The sequence below is a fragment of the Channa argus genome, chromosome 9 (genome assembly GCF_033026475.1).
Source record: "Channa argus isolate prfri chromosome 9, Channa argus male v1.0, whole genome shotgun sequence".
In the NCBI taxonomy this organism is placed as follows: Eukaryota; Metazoa; Chordata; class Actinopteri; order Anabantiformes; family Channidae; genus Channa; species Channa argus.
Window position 1 is genome coordinate 14334505 of NC_090205.1, and position 17991 is coordinate 14352495.

The 17991-nt window shown below is 36.7% G+C and overlaps 2 protein-coding genes across 6 annotated transcripts in view; both read left to right on the forward strand.

Moving 5' to 3' along the window:
• Positions 1-10065, forward strand: part of zmp:0000001200 (dedicator of cytokinesis protein 9) — a 68432-nt gene extending 58367 nt beyond the window's left edge. For all 5 annotated transcript variants that reach the window (XM_067514719.1, XM_067514720.1, XM_067514717.1 and 2 more), the window contains 17 exons: positions 90-137; positions 1363-1499; positions 2357-2472; positions 2640-2777; positions 2877-3059; positions 3166-3279; positions 3368-3583; positions 3803-3860; positions 3988-4094; positions 4287-4409; positions 4530-4643; positions 5941-6087; positions 6189-6399; positions 6939-7129; positions 7305-7405; positions 7527-7665; positions 9012-10065. In XM_067514719.1, the coding sequence (XP_067370820.1) occupies positions 90-137; positions 1363-1499; positions 2357-2472; positions 2640-2777; positions 2877-3059; positions 3166-3279; positions 3368-3583; positions 3803-3860; positions 3988-4094; positions 4287-4409; positions 4530-4643; positions 5941-6087; positions 6189-6399; positions 6939-7129; positions 7305-7405; positions 7527-7665; positions 9012-9137 (2269 nt within the window). In that variant the 3' untranslated portion in view covers positions 9138-10065. The remainder of the gene's footprint in view (positions 1-89; positions 138-1362; positions 1500-2356; positions 2473-2639; positions 2778-2876; positions 3060-3165; positions 3280-3367; positions 3584-3802; positions 3861-3987; positions 4095-4286; positions 4410-4529; positions 4644-5940; positions 6088-6188; positions 6400-6938; positions 7130-7304; positions 7406-7526; positions 7666-9011) is intronic.
• A 159-nt stretch (positions 10066-10224) lies between these two features.
• slc15a1a (solute carrier family 15 member 1a) lies at positions 10225-17124 on the forward strand. Its single transcript, XM_067514742.1, has 23 exons — positions 10225-10384; positions 10571-10605; positions 11441-11528; positions 11772-11913; positions 12228-12347; positions 12473-12572; positions 12916-13006; positions 13126-13209; positions 13301-13383; positions 13476-13562; positions 13660-13749; positions 13840-13884; positions 14043-14075; positions 14158-14246; positions 14504-14585; positions 14674-14793; positions 14967-15110; positions 15247-15293; positions 15428-15535; positions 15631-15742; positions 16047-16184; positions 16338-16445; positions 16604-17124. The coding sequence occupies exons 1-23, from the start codon at positions 10378-10380 to the stop codon at positions 16838-16840; spliced, it is 2190 nt and encodes a 729-aa protein (XP_067370843.1). The 5' UTR covers positions 10225-10377; the 3' UTR covers positions 16841-17124.
• Positions 17125-17991: the final 867 nt, after the last annotated feature.

Below are 17991 nucleotides of genomic sequence, written 5' to 3' on the forward strand. Positions count from 1 at the left end.
AGATGGTTTGGATTGTTAACATGGACAGTGACGGTATAAATAATGCTGAAAAATATGCATTGACTGAGTTTTTTTCTTTTTTTTCTCAGAGTGTGCCTCTATCAGTTTCGATACATGGGGAAGAGGTACATTGCAAGGTAATGCTGTTGTCATTGTTTAACCACTAAAAAGTTACAGTGTCACTATTTTGACGTTATTTCATTAAATGTGTGTTTGGCTCTTTGATCGATTTCAGGCTTACTACAACAGTGGTTTCCAACCTTTTTCAGCCCCTTACAGTTCAATAAAAGGACCCCTATAATCACCACCAGTCATCAGTCATCACCAGTCATGTTCCAAATGTGTTTTTGTTTTTGTTTTTTTACTTTAAGCAAAATGTTGCTTATAATAATTTTTTCACACAGTAGAATTGTTAGAAGTGTTTAGTGCAGTTTGGCCAAGTTTGGATTCATACGTCTACCACTTAAAGCACCAGAAACTGTACTTTAGATGTAGCTAAGTATATTCCCATAATTTATATTATTTTAGCTTTTTCACCACCCGTTTTAGCTACAGTTTAACCTGTTGTTCAATACTACACATTAAACATTACATTTATCCTTTACCCATTAAACTTTATACTGTATGACGATAATACAGCTGCTAGATGTGTGTGAGGTAAACACTTTGAAAGGATGTTCAGAAAAAATATTTCAAGTAATTAAAATGTATCCAAATACAACAGTTTTCTCCTTTTACCATTTGGGACCTCTGCCCTTGACTCAGGGGTTTGGATGTTCATTCTCTCTAACCTCCCTTCACTGTTTCTATCTTTGTTCACCTAAATGCTGGCAAGTTTAACAAAATCAAATTAAACCTGGCTCCTGCCCTCTCCTGCTTGGGTAAGACTAAAGGTGGATCTGGCTTTTACAAAAAAGTTGCATGATATCTCCTCACATTTATAAAAGTTGCAGTGCTGTGACAAAACTATTTGCTTACTAATTCACATGCTTTCTCTCTCATTCTTACATGCATGGTATAGTATGGGCTGTAACTGCTGCTTTAACGCTGCCACTACTGCTTTGATAAGTTTATTTTTAAACTGCATGCTAAATATGCAACCTACACATTTATTAAGCTAGAGGTGTTGCTGTTGGTCTCTTTAACATAGTTCATATTAACATGTTTTTCTTTCTTGTGAGCTGGATGTTGCGTCACGTTAAAGTTTATGGATCTGAATTATCTTTAAATCTGCTGGAGCTCTGTAAACTGTAGAGTGACATTCACACCACTGGAGCATGTAAAAGGAGTATTATTTGCCCCAGCCTGCTTCACTAACTGTTTGACACCCATTCATGTAACCTTGTCCTGCTTCCTCATCAGGAACCAGGAAGGGGCAGGACCCGTAGCACATGAGCGGAAGTCTCAGACTCTCCCTGTGTCCCGTAACAGGGCGGGATTGATGCATGCCCGCTTACAGCAGCTCAGCAGCCTGGATAACTCATACACATTTAACCATAGTAAGTGCCACATATCAAACATCCTCTACCAGAGGACCCCTGTTCTCACCCTACCGTAGTCTTGATGCTTCACGCTTTTCAGCATCATCAACATCGACATCATCTTCTTCCTAATCCTTTTTAAATCCCGCAAGCTATCAAGCCGAAAAATCATTAAATTAATATATACTTGGGCCAAGGTAGCTGTTCGTAGCATTATATTTATTTTAACTGGGTTTAAGCTGTGTGCTCAGTCTGTTAAATGGTTTACCTTAATTAAGTTTCTTTGTGTTTTCAGTGTAAGAAAGATTTCAAGTATTCTTGGAATATCTGTAGACCATGGTAAGAATGTATCAGGTTGGCAGGCAGTTTGCAGACTTTACCTGGATCTGTTCATTTGGTTGACTTAAGAGCATGCCTGTTAATTTAACATCAGCTTTTAAAATCTTCTTATCTGCTCTCAACTTTATTTTACATTTTATACTCAAAAACCAGGACATGTAAAATACAAATGGTTTCATTCTAGACTGCTGCATCTTTATTCATTTTCATTCTGTTGTGCTTTCATGATTTTTGGCATTTTAAAAATGTAGTAAATACAACTTACTGAAAAAATGAGTATTTGCATTGAAAAGCAAAGTTATTGCTACGTAAAAAATTCAACATCTCTGCTTTTATTTAATAATAGTTGATTTTGCTTTTATTTGGGGATGAACCCTTTCAGTTTAATACATTTTCCCATCCTTTATCTTTAAAGTTTCATATTTTTAAATATTATATTTAAATGATCTCTCTGCAGATTCATAATTGTTTTATATTTTGATGGGCTTGAAACCTACAGCTACAGTTTTTTTTTTTTTTCTCTTTGTCTTATTTAGCCTACAGTCACTCGGATGCTGACGTGTTAAGTCAGGCTCTGCTGGAGGCCAACATCGCTACTGAAGTGTCCCTGACTGTACTGGACACATTAAGTATCTTCATTATGGGTTTCAAGGTAGCATACTTAACATAATACTTGTCACACATTTACTGTACTTAATTATGTAGCCATTTTACTTTAAATACAATATGTAGATTTTCTAATTAATTCTTCGTCAGATTTAGGTGAATGTCATTTTCTGATTCGGTCGGTTTCTAAGATAATGCTCTCTTTCTCTACAGACACAGCTGTGCTCTGACCACGGCCACAGTCCACTTATGAAGAAGGTGTTTGAAGTCCACCTGTGTTTCCTGCAGATCAATCAGTCCGAAACAGCCCTCAAGCAGATCTTCAATTCACTGCGCACCTTCATCTACAAGGTTTGAATTGTTGGCTTTTGATGCCTTATTTAACAGGACTGTGTTTGTCATGGCTTCAGCGGTCGGTAGTTGACGACTTATCCCGTCTTCTTCCTCTAGTTTCCTTGCACATTCTTTGAGGGCCGTGCTGACATGTGTGCTGGGTTCTGTTATGAGATCTTGAAGTGTTGTAACTCCAAGCTGAGCTCAATTCGGAGTGATGCAGCCCACCTGCTCTACTTCCTCATGAAGAGCAACTTTGACTACACGGGTCGCAAATCCTTTGTCCGGACGCACTTACAGGTAGGGTAGTCTCTTTTTTCCGGCAGACCCTGGGCCCTGTTTAACAGTTTAAAAAACATTTTATAATTAATGAGAATTTCTTTAATAATAATTCCCTCCTCTATAGGTGGTGATTGCTGTCAGTCAGTTGATAGCAGATGTCATTGGTATAGGAAGTACCCGCTTTCAGCAGTCCCTGTCAATAATCAACAACTGTGCCAACAGTGACAAAACCATTAAGGTCTCTCTTAAAATAACAATTACAAAATGTCTGTATAAAGTTGAGGTAACATTGCTGATTACTCTAATTACCGTAACCTCCTCAACAGAACACAGCTTTCCCATCAGATGTAAAGGACCTAACCAAGCGGATCAGAACAGTTTTGATGGCTACAGCTCAGATGAAGGAACATGAGAGAGATCCAGAGATGCTGGTTGACCTGCAATACAGCCTGGCCAAGTCCTATGCTAGCACACCTGAGCTACGCAAGACCTGGCTGGACAGCATGGCCCGAATCCATGTAAAGAATGGGGACCTGTCAGAGGTCTGTGATAAGACACACTGCTGAGTCTTAGTGGCTTAATAGGGAGGTCTTAGTGTGATGGAAGCAAACTTTTTTTTAATTTGTGTCTATTGATAGGTCTATATGATTGTAAATGACGAGCACTAACAGGAATTACTTAATATTTATTGTGCTTGTGTAACATGTGATGCAATAAAGTCCCTCTTCTTATCTGACCTCGGTTGTTCTTTTTGTTTACAGGCGGCCATGTGCTATGTGCATGTTGCAGCACTTGTGGCAGAATACCTGCGGAGAAAAGGTGCTATTTTATAATCTGTGTCTTGCTGCACAATTTCTTGAAATAATTTAGATTCTTGTGTTTTGTGTTTCATAAAAATGGTTTGGCTGATTTGTTAAAATATTGTTTCACCTCGTGTTGTGTGCAGGCATATTCAGACAGGGCTGCTCAGCGTTTCGTGTGGTGACTCCAAACATTGATGAAGAAGCAGCAATGATGGAGGATGTTGGCATGCAAGATGTCCACTTCAATGAAGTACATGCATCCTTTACAATACTAATGCCAACAAAAAAAATTTAATTAACATGAAGACACACACAGGTCCCATGCAGTATTTTCTATTTATACTACTACAGCCTACTTGTGAGGGAGCAACCCACTAGAATGCTTGTATATCAGATATGCATTATTCTTCAGCTCTTTGTATCCCTTCTTTTGTCTCCACAGGATGTATTAATGGAGCTTTTGGAGGAGAGTGCAGATGGCCTCTGGAAAGCTGAGCGTTACGAGCTCATCTCGGACATCTACAAGCTCATAATCCCCATTTATGAGAAGCGCAGGGAATTTGAGGTACAACACTTCTTAATGTGGAATTTAATTTCTCTACACCATTCCCCACTAATTTATACTTGAACAGTAATATCTACAATATATCATATTATATCTGATTATTTTCGCTTCTTTGTACAGAAACTGGCTCACCTGTATGACACGCTGCATCGCGCATACAGCAAAGTGACAGAGGTCATGCACACAGGCAAGAGACTGCTGGGCACCTTCTTCAGAGTGGCTTTCTTTGGCCAGGTCAGTTTAACTTTTAAGCTACAATAGCAGTTGTAAACTCACATGGGTGTGTTATTATAATAAACTTAGCAGTTTTATCATTTCTGCACTAACTGTATTTAAAATTACTAGATTTGTTGCAATAATTTACACTCAGCATGTAGTTGCTGAAGAGTTTTTTTCTTTTTTTTTTTTTTTTAAGAGAGGTCATATTTTTTATCTATACTAATACCTTCTTCTGCTTTCCGTCCTCTTTGAAGGCAGCGGTAAGTTGTGCAGTAGACCTTGCTAGCCTTTCTGAGCAGCCTGAGCCTTTGTGTGGTGTTGCTATAACCCATTGCATCTCTCAGTCATAGTTTTCTTTGTTTTTACAGTGATGATCATCAACATTGCTGCTTTGTGGATTTAGGACTGTGTTGCATGGCACTCATCTCAAGTGTTTCTGCTTTTGTATTACAAAAGTTTATGGAAGTACTGACCCTTATTCTGGCACATTTTTAGAAATTCTATAAATAATTTGTGGGGTGTGGTTTTCGTGTGTTATGATAAAGATCGAAAGATACGTGTTTTTATTGCCATTATTAGAGGAGAAGTAGTATACATTTACAGTAGCTCTGTTTCATGCTTCTTCATGATATTTAGGTAGTCGTCATGGAATAACAAAGACTTTACTGTCTGTCGTCTACGCCCTGTAGCAGTACCAGTTTACTGATTCAGAGCCAGAGGTATTTCAATGTGAAATCCCACAGTGCAGTTGAACTGCAGTGATGTTTTAGGCTTTGTTGTGCTTCTTTGCTAATGCAGTCGGTGCTATTTCACGTGCATTGCTTATCTTTTAGCCCTTTAACTCCTCCTCTACTCGACCATCAGTGTTGTCGTAATTATAGTAGGAAAACCTTGAAGCGCTAATGGCAAGATTCATCTCTCACTGGGTAAATGCATGGCTTCACCCATCTGTTCATGGGACTTTGGACCTTTTATATACAAGACAAATGATTTTAAGTGTGAAATCTTTGCCAACACCACTATGTTTCTCAGATCATTGAACTGAAACTAGTTAATGTCTTGCCGTGTTTTTTTTCTTTTTCTGTGCTTCAACATTTAGGAAAAGGGTTGTGTATTTGTAGAGTTTGCCAAACTTTTCCAAAGTGTTTTAGCTTTTGAACAAACTGCAGTAATGACCATTGCACACAGCCCATGTATGGTTTGATGTGGCACTGTTTGCTATTCTTCATACAGTCCTATTATTAGATAAACAGTGTATTAATGTTAGTATATAAGTTGTATTAATTCTGATTATATTTTATCTTTTTTTTAGGGTTTCTTTGAGGATGAAGATGGTAAAGAGTACATCTACAAAGAACCCAAATTTACTCCTTTGTCTGAGATATCGCAGAGACTCCTTAAGCTATATTCTGACAAGTTTGGACAGGAGAATGTGAAGATGATTCAGGACTCTGGAAGGGTGAGTCTTTTTTAATGCTTAATTGTGTTGAATCGATTTTGCTCAGAAGATTTATATGTGGCACTGTCTTGTTGTGTATGTACTGGATGTATCTTCTGCAGATTAACCCCAAAGACCTGGATTCTAAGTATGCATATATCCAAGTAACACATGTGACCCCTTACCTGGACGAGAAGGAGCTGGTAGACAGAAAGACGGACTTTGAAAAAAGCCACAACATTCGTCGATTTGTTTTTGAGATGCCTTTCACCATATCAGGCAAAAAACAAGGTGGCGTGGAGGAGCAGTGCAAACGCAGGACTATACTAACTAGTAAGTAACCCTGTGTACAGCATATGTTGTAGCTGTACATTGTGTAAACTTCCACTAGTAGACCCTGAAGCTGTCTTGTACAATGAAACCTAGCTGTAAATACATAGGATACATAGGATATTAGTGATTTCAATAACTCAAAAAGCTAAATGCATTGTATTCCAAGCATTTCTGTGATTTATTTATTATCACTCATTATTTATTGATAATTATTGATTTACTCTTTATTTACATATTAGAGCAACATTTTAAATACCAGCTCTGTGGAAGACAGGCCATGTGTTTATTGGTTGTCCAGGCATCACACCCTGTAGAAAAATCCTGTGCATGAATCAAAGATCATGATTAGATTCAGAACATTTTGTCAAGGACTTAATACTTGTCGCAGAGTTATATACTTTTATGGTACAAACGATTCAAAAGTTCAACCACATCCTCTTATCTTTATTACTTAAGAGCTTTCAAAACCGTACAGTATGAAAAGCACATGCATGAAGCAAACCATTCACTGCTCGCACCAATGTGTTTCTTTCCCACAGCAACACATTGCTTCCCTTATGTTAAGAAACGTATTGCAGTAATGTATCAGCACCACTCTGATCTGAGTCCCATTGAGGTGGCCATCGATGAGATGAGCAAGAAGGTGGCAGAGATCAAACAGCTCTGTTCCTCCAGTGAGGTGGACATGATCCGTCTGCAGCTCAAACTGCAGGGAAGCATTAGTGTCCAGGTGCCTAATTTAAATTGCGCACACACACACACACACACACACACACACACACACACACACACACACACACACACACACACACACACACACACACACACACACACACACACTAGATATACACTATAAAATATTCTTATATGAAATGGTTCCTCATGGTTCCTACACTCTTTGTCAGGTAAATGCTGGACCGCTTGCATATGCTCGGGCTTTTCTGGATGATGCAAGTGCCAAGAAATACCCTGATAACAAGGTCAAACAGTTGAAAGAGGTGTTCAGGTGAGATATTAACAGCTTAGTGGGTGTGTGTGTGTGTGTGTGCGCTTGCAAAGGAAGTTCAAGTTTTATTACATTGTATAAATTTTCCTTAATACATCTTATCGCTATTTTTTTTTTATAGGCATTTTGTGGAGGCATGTGGCCATGGCTTAGGCATCAATGAGCGACTGATTAAAGAAGATCAACAGGAGTATCACGATGAGATGAAAGCCAACTACAGAGATCTAGTCAGAGAACTATCTATCATCATGCATGAGCAAGTAAGTATGTTATTACACTGATACTCAAAATATCAGTGTAATAATTTTACACATTGCTTATGTTACTAGTATCTGCAATTAGGCTTTGAGATGGGTTTTGACAAGTGAAGTAAACAGACTGCCGTTCATGACGTGTTTGACATGACTGATAACACACCCTTTGATAACAGTGTTCTCTGTTTCTTTCCTTGTGCTGACATGAGCAGATTGGATGGTAATGCAAGAAGCACCAGAATGCAATAAAAAACGTGTTAATTGTTGGCCCAGCCAGACAAGGAGATCTATTCTTAGATATGATCCTAGATCTTGATTGCTGCAGGATTTTGATTTCGAACTGATCCCGATGTTGCAGTAATTCTTCTCACTGTCTTTGGTCTCAACATCTCTATAATCTGCCCTTGTTTTGTGAGTGGATAAAGCTGATTGTTATATCAAGAGTGTAATGTTGTAAAGTCTCGACTTCAGAAGCAATCAAAATATCATCTGATCACATCACAGGCCTTTAGGTTCATGCAATAAATAAGACTAGACTTAAATTGCTCCCACACATACAGTACATGTCCACCATCCTCCAGGTGAACCCACTATAAACGACCTAACCTGGCTAGACCAACAGTCATTTCTGGACTTATGTATTTATGTCTGTTTTGCATGTGTATATATTGCGTAATGCATATATGTATAAATATATACATGTATGAGCATGTGTACATGTATGTACATGCACCTGCATGTGTGTGATTTAAATTTACTTATCTGTTCACATATGCACAAATATGCCTATATGTACAATTGGAATTTCTGATGATGTCATGTGTACCGTATACTGCACCTCAAAGAACTAGTTAGACATTTTTAAAAATGCAGTTGGTAATATTCTTGCAAAGAATTAGATGTGACGATTGGTACCACTCTCACATATGTACAGTAAAATAAATATGAAGACAGTTTTGTTTGTTTTTTAGCATATCTTAACACAAAGAAAGGAGACTCTTAGCCTATCAGCTAAGTCTGTCAGCATCAGTGTGGTTTAATTTGGGGTTATACTGTACAGGCTGGGAGCAGTTCATATTTAGAACATTTTGGGGTTTTTTTAACACTTGATTTTTGTACAGTATAAGAAATGTTTTATAGAACATGTTAACATGCGTTTTTTAGGCGTGGTGTCAGGTGGACAGAGCCAAAGTAGCTGTATGCCACGCTAAACTAACCAGCTGCTAGCAGTAGTATCATATGTAGCATACTATGCCTTTAAATAAACTCTTAATTTGAGGTAGTAGGGTACTGAGGGGTAAAAAAAAAAAAGCTAATTTATCATTTTTTTCTCCACGCACTTCTCCTTACAGATCAGTCCTGTGGAAGATGGCATGAAGAATGTTCTACCAGATTCTCTTCACATCTTTAATGCCATCAGTGGCACCCCAACCAGTGCCACAATTCAGGGCATCCCCAGCTCTTCTTCTGTGGTATGACGCTAGCCTAGGTTAACACTGACCTCAGGGGCCCCCATTCATGGCCAACCAGGCATGCCAGTGATTCCACATTGTCACGTCTAAACCGGATCTTGCTTTTCGTCTGCCAGCTCAAAGGAAAAGTGACAGAAGCAGAGACAGCTCTTCTCTGTGGACCATGACTAAAGAACTGGACTTTCTTAATCCATCGAGATGGCATGAAAAATGTTTTGGAGAGATTCCTGAGAGGACCATACAGGAGAAATCACAGGATTCTTGTCCTTCACTTGTTTCTACCTGAAAAAACTGGGCAGTGTTTTTCACAGAGACATGCCTGCTGGGCTCTTTAGTATGCATTTCATACTTTTCACCCACACCCTCCCAATGGCCTGTTTTTGTTTGTTTGTTTGTTTTTTTTGATAATGTTCACACTGTGTTTTTATGTTGAAGATTTTTCTTTTATAAGCCACTCAATTGATTTATTGAGGAACAGTATATACTCCATGCGTCATTACTCATCTCCCTGTACATGAAGTTGTATTTCTACAAAAATACCAATTTGCAAAAGGGCCTCCTATAATGGCATTAAACTTTAAATCTCTTTAAAGTCTTAAGACAGAAGAGTTTTTAAATACAGCCATTGTAAACAAAAGGTATATTCGAAGTTGTTAATTAATGTATATAAAAAGGAGTGTGTGCAATATTTGCAAAACATTTGCTGTGTGGGGCTTATACACTGTAAACACTTTCTTGCCAAAGCAATGAGGTGTGGAACCAAACACTACGCCTACTGTGGAAGTAATATGAAGCTTTTATCATTTTAGTGTTCAGTGAAATGTTCAAAAAAACTTTTTTTATATTTGGACAGCTTTTTTTTTTTTTTAATTTAACACAGATATGTTCTATAATGCTTCTCTTTAAATAAAACTCACTCATTTGTCTGCACTTTCTCGTGAGTCCTTATCTATTTACTCATTCATCACAATTTATTTTTCTGTTTCTTTTTACATTTGCTTTAGGTGTCAAGTTCCTGAGAATAAATATGTTTTATGATTTGCCAGAGACTGAGCATAGGCCCACCCACCATAAAAACAACACAGTCAGCAGTGTGAAAGACAGATCAAGGACTAATAAGAAGCCATATTTCACAAAACACTCCCATCAGTAAACTGTTGAAGATAAAGTATCAACTGCTCCTGGTGAAATCTCAAAGGAATATCAAGCTACAGTGGAGAGTAGGTGGCAGGTGCATTAAGACATCATGTCCGGTGAGTTTTTGTATATTTAAATCTGAAAAATAAAATTTTAGGTCAGAAGGTTTAGACACCTGAGGGAAAGTTAGAGCACAGTAATATTGTTCTACTCCAAGCCAAAAAAACAGTTAGTTACAACTGTATTTGTCTCTTATTATGGGAATTGAGCTGTAATTTGAACTAGATTCATTTTGCGCACAGATAAAGAGGAGCCCAGGAAGCAAGGCAAAGGAAAGGTAAAGTATTTGATTGATTTGATTTTATTTGTTTAATTTATTGAATGTTCATGCAGTTCATGCAATTGTTCAATTGGATTGAAAAATAATCAACAGGAACTAAGCAACAAGTCTTTCAATGCCAGTCACTGTAGTACTGCTACAATTACTATAATTTACATAATACCAAGCACTATTTAAGCACAGTTCTGAGGTACCTGTATTTCACTTGATTATAATATGTATGTTGTCCTTAACTCTTAATCTCAAAGAAAATGTACTTTTTATGTCAATGCATTTTTGTGATTGATATAGTTACTTCCCAAATAATACTTTTATCAAAAGTGATTTTTGGGTATACATTAAAACTACTTAAAATGTATTTCAAAATGTTAATTTGCTTCATCTTGACCACCAACCGAAATATATTTTAATGATCACTATAACTATGATTACAAAGTACTGCACATTATACTGAATACCACTGCACTCATTGTTAAAGTGATGCAAAGGAACATTATCAGAGGAAATTTTTATTGATCACTGGGGGAATTTTCTGAGGAGTATGCAAAGTTATTAACATTAGCCCCACCTTCACTAGCATTAAATTAATGTATATATTCATCATTAATATAGATATTAATATATGCTATGCTATTTTGAGTTTGTAAGATGCTATCTAAACTGTAAAAATGTTGCATGACTGCACATTTAGTGGCTTTTACTTTAGCACACTTAAATACTAGATCCAGGCTTCTAATAGAGAATCTTTGCTGTCTAGCATTTATACTTTAAATAATTAGATACTTTATCTAGTACTGCGGAAAATTAAGCTGCTGTTTCTTTTGTTCATCAGAGCAAAGTGGTGTGTGGCTACCCACTCAGCATCTTCTTTATTGTAGTGAATGAGTTCTGTGAAAGGTTCTCCTACTATGGAATGCGAGGTGAGAAAATTGTATTCCAGACCCCCTGTATTGGTGTTTCTATTATTTTGTCCACTCAATTTATATCACTTATATCATTGTCATGATAGTGGGATTTGCTACAGGACTGTTTTAGTGCTGTATTAGTTTTATCTGCACCGTTTAGTAAGGCAAATCATTTTGAGATCATTCGGTTAAAACTGTGTGGTCATTATCATTATATTAGTAAAACAAGAAGTCTCAGTTTTCTCTGTCTGCCCATAGCTGTGCTGGTGCTGTACTTCAAGTACTTCTTGCGCTGGGATGAGGACCTGGCCACCTCAATCTATCATACCTTTGTGGCTCTCTGCTACCTCACCCCTATTCTTGGGGCCATTGTGGCTGACTCCTGGCTGGGAAAGTTTAAGTAAGTCATTTGTGTAGCAGTATTTTTACTTCTTTCTTCTCCCATAATTTCACCTTTCCATCGCGAGTAATCTCAACCCAAGGTACTACTGGAATAACTACGTAACTGTCTATAATGTAGTAATAAAAAACTTGGTACTTTGACCAACTACAGCCTATAACAGTTAGATTGACGCATCATTATTAACAATCTGATAAGCAAAATATAGTTGAAGATTTTGAATGAATAATGTGTCCTTATAACAGATTATTTTTACATTGTGAAGTGGTATTGTAACCTAGGTAATCTCATCTCTTTCCCTTTTCCTCTTACAGGACCATCATTTACTTGTCCATTGTTTATGCCATCGGCCAGGTTGCAATGGCTGTCAGTGCGATCCATGACATCACTGATTCAGACAGAGACGGTACACCAAACAACATGACCTTTCATGTGTGAGTAGATCTAGTCTACTGTAGAAATCGTTGAGTCAAAATGCAGAATTTGGTCTATGGGCACACAGTTTTCAACACTTATTTGTACAGTACTTCATGGTCATGCACATGTTCTTCACATTCAGTGCGATGTCCATGGTTGGTCTCTTCCTGATCGCTCTGGGCACTGGTGGTATCAAACCTTGTGTGGCTGCCTTTGGTGGAGATCAATTTAATGAGAACCAGGTTGGAATATTACTACACTTCTGTTCCTATTTAGCCAGAGTTGTCTCTAATATTTAACTTTATTACAATATTTGCCATGCGATTGCAAGATTCAATTACTTTATTGCATGTCCTTTCTCCCCTCAGCTCTCTCAGTATTTTATCATGAATCAAAGTCACTGAAGATGGCACTAAATTGAAAGTTGAAGGGGAATCCAACTGTTTTACCACATCAAAAGTGTATATGTGTGTTTAAAAAAGCTATATAAAGTTTTATGTAATTATTATTATCATGGCAAACGCTGCACTAGCAAATGTATGCAAACCTTTGATACAAGATCACTGACACATTTCACCGTTGCAGGAAAAGCAAAGAAGAACATTTTTCTCAGTATTTTACCTATGCATTAATGGTGGGAGCCTCCTGTCAACTATTATCACTCCAATCCTTAGAGGTAGATATGCTTTAACAAATGCCATAAAAAAACACATGTCTGTGGTAATCTCTTATGACAGTCCTTAAGAATGTGTCAAATTTAGACTCTGGTTGACCGACACTTGTTTCCATCTTCAGCTCAGAACTGTGGCATCCACAGTCAGCAGAAGTGTTATTCTCTGGCCTTTGGTGTCCCTGCAGCACTAATGATGGTTGCCCTTGGTATGTTTATTCTTAACTTGTTTTATACATAACACACATATGTGAAAAACCTGAGCATGTACTGAGATTTGGTTTGTGATGTCCCTCACAGTTGTGTTTATAATTGGGAGTGGTATGTACTACAAAGCTGAACCCCAGGGAAACATCATGCTTGATGTGTGTAAATGTATAGGGGTGAGTCTGGTTTAAACTTTTTGTAATAATATGTATCAACTGTGGCTCCAGATGTTTTTAAAAACATTTTCTCTTTGCTCCATTAAAATCAGTTTGCCATTAAAAATCGCTACAAGCACAGAAGCAAAAACTACCCAAAGAGGCAGCACTGGATGGACTGGGCTGAGGAAAAATATGATGTATGTATTCACTTGATTTAATTCCCTAAAGTACCTTAAATGCTGTGTTTTTTTTTAAAAAAAACAACAGTTAATCTTCTGTTTTTCTGTGATGTAGAAACTCCTTATTGCTCAAATCAAAATGGTGCTGAAGGTCTTGTTTTTATACATCCCACTTCCCATGTTCTGGACCCTCTTTGACCAAAAGGTATCTTTAAAGTGACTCTTCCCTTTTCAAAGGCAAAATCACTTGTTGGTAATTTAAAACTGTGCATGTAACTATGCATTTTTATTAAAGGGTTCTAGGTGGACCCTTCAGGCCACTACCATGGATGGAAACTTTGTAAGTTTGATGATAAAACTGATAACATGCATCAATCAATGCTCGAGAAAGACTCAATTTAAAAAATCAGGCTGAAGATGATGAGGGCAGAAAGACCAAATTGTTTTAATTAACTGTAGCAACGTTTTCATGTCCTTATAATTTCTTTGTGTCTGCAGGGGTCTCTTGTTATACAGCCTGACCAGATGCAGGTAAGTTTAAAGAATTTGTATAATGTTAGCTTGTGCCAATTCACTTGAGAAAAGTCTAACTTTCAATAAATGTTTCTGAAAGACGATCAACCCCATTTTTATCCTGACCCTGGTGCCCATCATGGACAGCTTAATCTACCCTCTGATCAGCAAATGTGGCCTGAACTTTACGTAAGTATTGCTGGGGCTCAGTTAAACAGCCACAAGCCTGTCAGTCATTCATAAGATGTTTTGATGTTAAGATGTTAAACATTAAGCACCCTAAGCTTTGTTGAACATTTTGTAAATGGCACTTAATCTCAAGACCAGTCTGAGTGAAACTGTTGAAATGATAGATATTGTTTTTATGTACTGAAATTAAAACATGATGCTCTAATTCTCCTTAATGGTGTAAAAATTAGTGACAGAGCCTAATATTGATTCAACAGACCCTTAAAAAGAATGACGGTTGGAATGTTTCTGGCAGCTATAGCTTTTGTCTGCGCTGCTCTGGTTCAGATTCAGATTGATGTAAGTAGAAGACTATTATTGGCTGAGAAATGAATTTAATTAAAAATATGAATTAAGGTTAAAAGCAATTATGCCAACTCATTTTCAGAAAACACTGCCCACCTTCCCATCTGAATCCCAGAGTCAGTTGAAGTTACTTAACATGGGCACTAATCCAGTCACAGTTAAGCTGCCTGGCAATGATCCACTGAATCTCCCCGCAGCTCAGGTAAGTCTACATATCAATAACCTATTAACAAACTTTATGCAAAAGCAGGACAAGTTTAAATTTCAGTGAAAATTTAACACATGCAATCCAGAAAATCACTCTGTTTGTACATACATCATAGTTGAAGACTTTTTGTTGTTATTGTTAATTTGTTTTTTTGTTTTGCTTTGCAGGCCAGTGGTGAATACTTCACATTTGAAACACAAACAATCAAAATTTCAATAGGAAGCCCTGAAACCATAAAAAATGTTGTCTTAACCAAGGGACTGCGACAAACCCTTCTCATTCCTTCAAACATCACTTATGAATGGCTGTTGGTAAGTGAGACACACAAAATCATCAAAATAAATTCAAGTCAAACACACAAGAGGCTTTTAGTTGTTATTATTATGTATTCATAATAATTATTATTATTAATAATAATAAACTATTTTAATTGTTTTATTTTCTCAGACTGATGATTTGACTTCCAAGCCAGAAGAAGGCAACAATGCAATCCGGCAAGTATAATTACAAACATTTATACTGTAACAAATATGTAATCAGTAATTCCTAATTTGACTAAGTAAACATAAATTAATGACTCATGCTTTCCTAATTTTCTATCTGCAATGCTTTACAATGATTATTTTAGATTCATAAATGGAATGAATAGACCAGTGAACATATCAGCTCCTGCAGTTGACTTTGGACTAATTGAGCCACTTTATTATTCAAACTACTCCAAGATAAAGAATGGAAAGTAAGTTTTTATCTTGCATAACTGACTGAAAATATTTTGCACACGATAACAACACACCTTTTAATAAACTTATGTTTTTTTCCCCTAATGATCAGGACCATGTTTACCCTATGGAATGGTTCACACTCATGTAATTACAGTAAAGACTTTGGATTTGGAAGTTCATACACTTTCTTCATTCCCAGCACTTTGATCTTTGGACAAAATGTAAGTTTCACATGTCATTTTTGCTAAATCACATGTGAACTTTTTTTATATCATCTAATAAATGATATCCAACTGGGTCAAATGTCATTGCAACATACAGTAAAAATTACATTACACAATTATTGTATTTATTTATGTAATTATTGTATATTTGTCTGTAGTTACTTCTCTCCTTATCTTGGGCATCTCTGAAAAATGTTGCACCAAGTGGTTGAACACTTAAATTTACCAACAGACAAGAAATGTCAATATTGTAATTCGTGCATTCTGGCATTGTATTAACTATTTCGAATTTCTCTTTTAGTGTCAGGAGTCTATTACTGCATCAGAAGACATCAAGCCCAATTCAGTTCACATGGCTCTCCAGATCCCACAGTACTTCTTCATCACTGCTGGTGAAGTCATGTTTTCTGTTACTGGTCTTGAGTTCTCCTATTCACAGGTAAATTGGCTCTATTAGAACTACACACTCTGTTCCATTAGGAAATTATAGGATGTAGGACATTCTATTAAATAATTAAATTTGTCCCTCAACTGTATTACAGCGCTGTATAGTGGTCTTTGTTAATTTTTTATCATTCTTTGTATCTTCAAGGCTCCTAGCAACATGAAAGCAGTGCTACAAGCTGGCTGGTTGCTTACTGTTGCTATTGGCAACTTCATCGTACTGATTGTGGCTGAGCTTGCAAAGATTCCCAAACGGGTAAAAGAAAATACATGCTCCCATGTCAAATTCAAAACGTATTCTGAGAGACTGAAATTAGAGACTAAATATTTCTAGTGGCAGACATATCTGTGTCACGTGATGACAATGACACATAATGATGCATTAATACCATGTTTGTTTCTCCTTCTTCACAGTGGGCAGAGTACATCCTCTTTGCATCGCTCTTGGTTGCAGTGTGTTTCATCTTCTCCATCATGGCCTACTTCTACACCTACATCGATCCGGCAGAAGTTGAGGCTCAGTTCAAGAAGGATAATGAAGATGATGAGCATAATAAAAGTGAACTACAAAAGCTAGAAGTTGAGATGGTCAAGAAAGTCTCAATTAAAAATCAGGATGAAGATGATGAAGGCAAAAAGACCAAAATCTGAACAGTCTAAAAAGATATTTATAATCAGCTTATACTCACAGTTGAATATAAACACATATGCCCTAATTCTGGTAGTAGTAGGATGCATGCATGTGTGTGTGTTTGTATGTGTGTGCATGTTTGTGTGGGTTTGTGTAATAGAAAAAGACAGAGACTTTCTCTCTAAATGAGCACCAAGTTCTTTTATAATTAGTATATCATATGATGTGAGCTATAGTATTATAACACCAGATAGATGTTTTTATTTCTTAACATTTACATATTGGTAATGCCACTTTTATATTTATAAGGAATAAATATGTATAAATATGTATAATCATTTGCAATATTTGTCTTGAAATTTTCTGGTAAAGCAAAAGGCAAACAAAGGCATGGGCATCTGTTAGGGCTTCTACAACAATGTTCCCTGTACCCCTAAGTCTATTATGACCTCCACAACAAATGGTGTCTTACCGATGGCATGTAATGCTGCCCTAAAATATTAAATAATAATTAGAAACCACATTTTGTACACTGGTTTGATCAGTGGACATTTTGACATGATAGTAAAAGCACTAAGCATAATTACAAACACCAGCTACTATAAATAACAGTCAATTAAACAAATCCGCTGATTTTTTTATCTTCGCATGTAAACATTTTCCCTTAAAATGTGGCACAAAAATGCTATCTCATTATTGCATTAGTACTGTAACAAGTGGGTTCAACATTAACTTGAAACACACTCGTTTCAATGATTAATGTTGAGACATTCATACTCTATAACATTTCTCCTTGTCCAAACTGTAGTAGCTAGAATGACACTGGTCAGAATGGTAAATAAAGACATCCCCAATCACATTCTTACTAGTAGAAATTGGATTTTAAATGTACAAATTCGATTTCACTAGTCAAAACTACTATTGAGATAACTAAAACTCTTTAAAACTTATAAATAGCCATTTTACCATTTAATTGCAAGGCTGGCTATATATATATCATAGACAATTGGAGTTTAATTCTTTCAATTAGCAAAAAGATTTCAGAAATAAAAAAAAAGGACATTCTTCCTATCTACAATTGCCATTTCAGATATCCACGAGTTCATTGCTCCTTGGACAAATTATGTCACTTTTACCATCCATGTGTATTAGGCTTTTAATTTTAAATACC

Bases quoted from the DNA above. Each gene is read 5' to 3' on its own strand.
- slc15a1a (XM_067514742.1), top strand. The intron at 14,076-14,157 runs GTAAGTTTAAAG...TGTTTCTGAAAG, and splicing joins TACAGCCTGACCAGATGCAG to ACGATCAACCCCATTTTTAT. The intron at 14,247-14,503 runs GTAAGTATTGCT...TTGATTCAACAG, and splicing joins AAATGTGGCCTGAACTTTAC to ACCCTTAAAAAGAATGACGG.